This window comes from Limulus polyphemus, unplaced genomic scaffold (genome assembly GCF_000517525.1).
Source record: "Limulus polyphemus unplaced genomic scaffold, Limulus_polyphemus-2.1.2 Scaffold2067, whole genome shotgun sequence".
Classification (NCBI taxonomy): Eukaryota; Metazoa; Arthropoda; class Merostomata; order Xiphosura; family Limulidae; genus Limulus; species Limulus polyphemus.
In genome coordinates, this window is record NW_013667677.1 from 162965 (window position 1) to 166302 (window position 3338).

The following is a 3338-nucleotide window of genomic DNA, read 5'->3' on the forward strand; positions in this document are numbered from 1 at the left end:
AAAATAAAAGTAAGTAAGTACGTTGTTACGTACTACTCCTACGTCGTACTACTAACTAAGTAAAACTAATATAAACAATAATATATATAGTGGTAGTATGTGTGTGTGTGTGTGTGTGTGTGTGTGTGTGTGTGTGTGTGTGTGTGTGTGTGTGTGTGTGTGTGTGTGTGTGTGTGTACATGTGTAGTGCTCAGGCATTGTGTTCATATTATAGTAGTATTTGTGGGAGTTCCGATGCAAGTCTAGTCTTACTACAGGCTGTACTTTACTGTACTTGGTGAGCAGGCCAAGCTAGTTAGAATGAAAACATTGAACCTGATTGGCCAAGATCACTGTTCTGTTTAAAATTTTTACAGATCATTGACTGTTTGTTTCCTTAAGATACTATGTAACATTAGCATGGTTTGGGCTTAGTTTTTCCAAAAAATGTTACGAAACTTCCCAGGAAATAAGGCATCAAAAATTAAATGAACTTTTTGGAAATAAATAAGATGCAAAAACATCAAAATTCTTGTAATCAGGTCTTTTTTAGGGTATTTGACATCAATATTGTCCTAACTGGATCTTTATTGAGGGTCTATGTGTTTTCTTTCTGGACAACCTCTGATATAGGTCAGGTTGTCTGAAGGATTATCTGGAAATTTCCTTAAAATTGAGCCCTGTATCAAGTATGAATGTAAGAACATGATGTAGGAGACAAGGAGGAGGATAGATATATAGAAAAAAGGGGAGACCTGTCCTGGCCGAAAGCATCAGCCAATACTGGATAGAGGATGAGGAATCAGAAACCACAAAATGAGAAGTCTGGAGTTGAGTAGAGAATGTAGTGACGAGAGATATGCCCAACTGAGAGTAAACCCAATAAAAAAAGAGGGTGGAGAGACAACACCTATTAGATCAAGAGAGGCATACTGCTACCAAGTTTAGAGCCCTAGATACATGACTAGCCATGAGACAAATCCGATGGGGGAAAATTCCAAAACTGCACTAAACCTCTTGTAAACATTGCTATACCTCTAAAAATATTTCAATAGGAATTTTGAATTGTTTTGCTATAAACATAATCAATATTAAGTTTTTTTAATGAAACCTCCAATTGATATTGTTTATATTTAATATGCATAAAAACATTTAATTAAGCAAGTTACAGCTTGTTTGGCAAGAAGCCCCGTAATTTATAGTTAAACTTAATCATTAATCTCAGTCCATGATATGAGATAAGTGTAATTTCAAAAATTACTTTAAAAAGGTGAATGAAAATAGGAAGAGTAATATGATATTAGAATAATGTCGTGGTGGTAAAATTATGAAAGTAGCACATACCAATTTTTTGGTTGTTGTTCATTTGCTTGTACAGGATGATTATTCTAATGGTTTAATCGAATATTCAATTAGCAAATACCACTAAACGCCCAGCTATAGACATAAATTATGTAATATGTAGAATGTCATTTTGCAGCACTGCAGCTTACTTTTAATCCTTAACAGATGTCCAGGCTCTTTCTTGTTGAGGCAAACAAAAGTTCTGATGGATATATTATATAGGTATATTTGCAAGACATAGTTATTGCAACATGCACCTTCAGATAGTTACTTCAAGGTAGTACTGTATAAACCCTACTTTTTTATGTTATTTATCTCACTATTTCCCACACAGAAATTGTTAACAACTATAGAATCTATGGTAAGACTTAATATTTGAAAACATTATTAAATTTCTTGTAGATAAACTATAAGTTATTCTACAAATACATAATTACAAACTTTCTACCCAATACTAAAATGGGTCTCTATGATCATTTTAAATGATCACTTAGAGCAAAATTGAAAGATAAAAGTTATTGAGAAGACCCCTTGCTTTTATCAGTTCAAAACTGCCATATGGATAAATGCAATTACACAGCCAATCTTAATTAGGTGCTATATAAATATTCCTAAAAAAAAACAATTTAATAAAATCTAAGGACCTAGATTTAGCCAAAAATGATTAGTGAAAAAGAAAACCTTTAAAGTTTTTTTTTGGGAAATTTAAAGATTATAAGACCAAAAATTTTGAAAATAAAACTTAAAATTGTCAATTGTATTAATAATCGAAATTTACAGTTTATTCTCAAGATCTGTTGAAACTTGACATATACAGAAATACACACACCAATATACACAGCAGCAGCATACACTATTTATATTTCTGATAGAAAATAAACTTACGAAGAGGTAACCGCACACCTTTACTATGCTGCAATACTTGACCAAAATTTGTGTGCCCATTACCATTATATGGTAGTCCCAAGGCAGCATAGGCACGTTGCATATCAGCAGGTGCTGGACCTTGATTTGGTTGTACAGCAGCCCCAGCTGAAAAGAAAGTTATTTTAGAAATGCACATAAAAAAAAAAACCTATCAAAATATCCACATCAAGCTAAAAAACATTAATACGCTTTCTTTATAATTATGCGAATAATTTATGCATCATTTCTTTTTGCTCTCTTTTATATTATAAAGAGGGAAAAATGAAAAATATTATGTAGGTTTATGTTTCTTAAGATGATCATGAAGAAGCCTAGAAATTGAAAAAAAACCAGTGCATTAGAATTTATATTATTCTGAAAATAGTTAATTCATACTACAGATATGAGGTTGTACAAAATATTTCCATATTGTTTAAATAACCCAATACATAGGTTATATAAATGAATATTCATATTCAAATTCTACATCGCTTGGTAACAAGTTAATAATAAGATACCAAATTTTGAAAACTATAATTATCAGTTTATTAACAAATTTAAAACCAACACAAACTGAAATCTATAGCACAAGGTTTTGTAATTTAAGTAAAGAACATCAATCTCTGTACCACAAAAACAACTTGATAAAATAAAATATGAAAGAAAGCTATATTATGAGCACTAGTTCCAATTGCTGGAAAATAAAATTTACGGTCCACTCTCAGATTATCCCGATATATATTTTTTCACAATCAAATTAAAATGGAAAGAATACGAGATAAACTTTACAAACTAGGACGGAATAATTCAACTTCAGAAGCAACCCCCCCATTCAAATTCTGTATATACATATACATATAAGAGGAAGTTTATTATGTTCACTATAGGAACTTACAAATTTTAAAATAACTTCATAATAACCAGTTTTTTTAAAAGAAATTTAATGGTGCTATTTATTTTGTATTTGGTGTAGTATTTAATGACAAAATTGACAATTACTGATTATTGCACCATTTTTTGTAATAAACATACAAATATAAGTACATTTTGCACATAGAAAGCATTATGGCAGGAGACACTCAGATCACCTTGCTGTCAATTCAGTATTT

At 30.9% G+C, this 3338-nt stretch overlaps 1 protein-coding gene across 6 annotated transcripts in view; it reads right to left on the bottom strand.

The window, feature by feature from the left end:
* LOC106465835 (CREB-binding protein-like) overlaps positions 1–3338 on the bottom strand; it is a 122672-nt gene that overhangs the window by 94130 nt on the left and 25204 nt on the right. For 5 of the 6 annotated variants that reach the window (XM_022393787.1, XM_022393786.1, XM_022393788.1 and 2 more), the window contains exon 4: positions 2209–2355. In XM_022393787.1, coding sequence (XP_022249495.1) covers positions 2209–2355 — 147 coding nt within the window. The remainder of the gene's footprint in view (positions 1–2208; positions 2356–3338) is intronic. The other variant, XM_022393785.1, reaches the window with a different exon arrangement.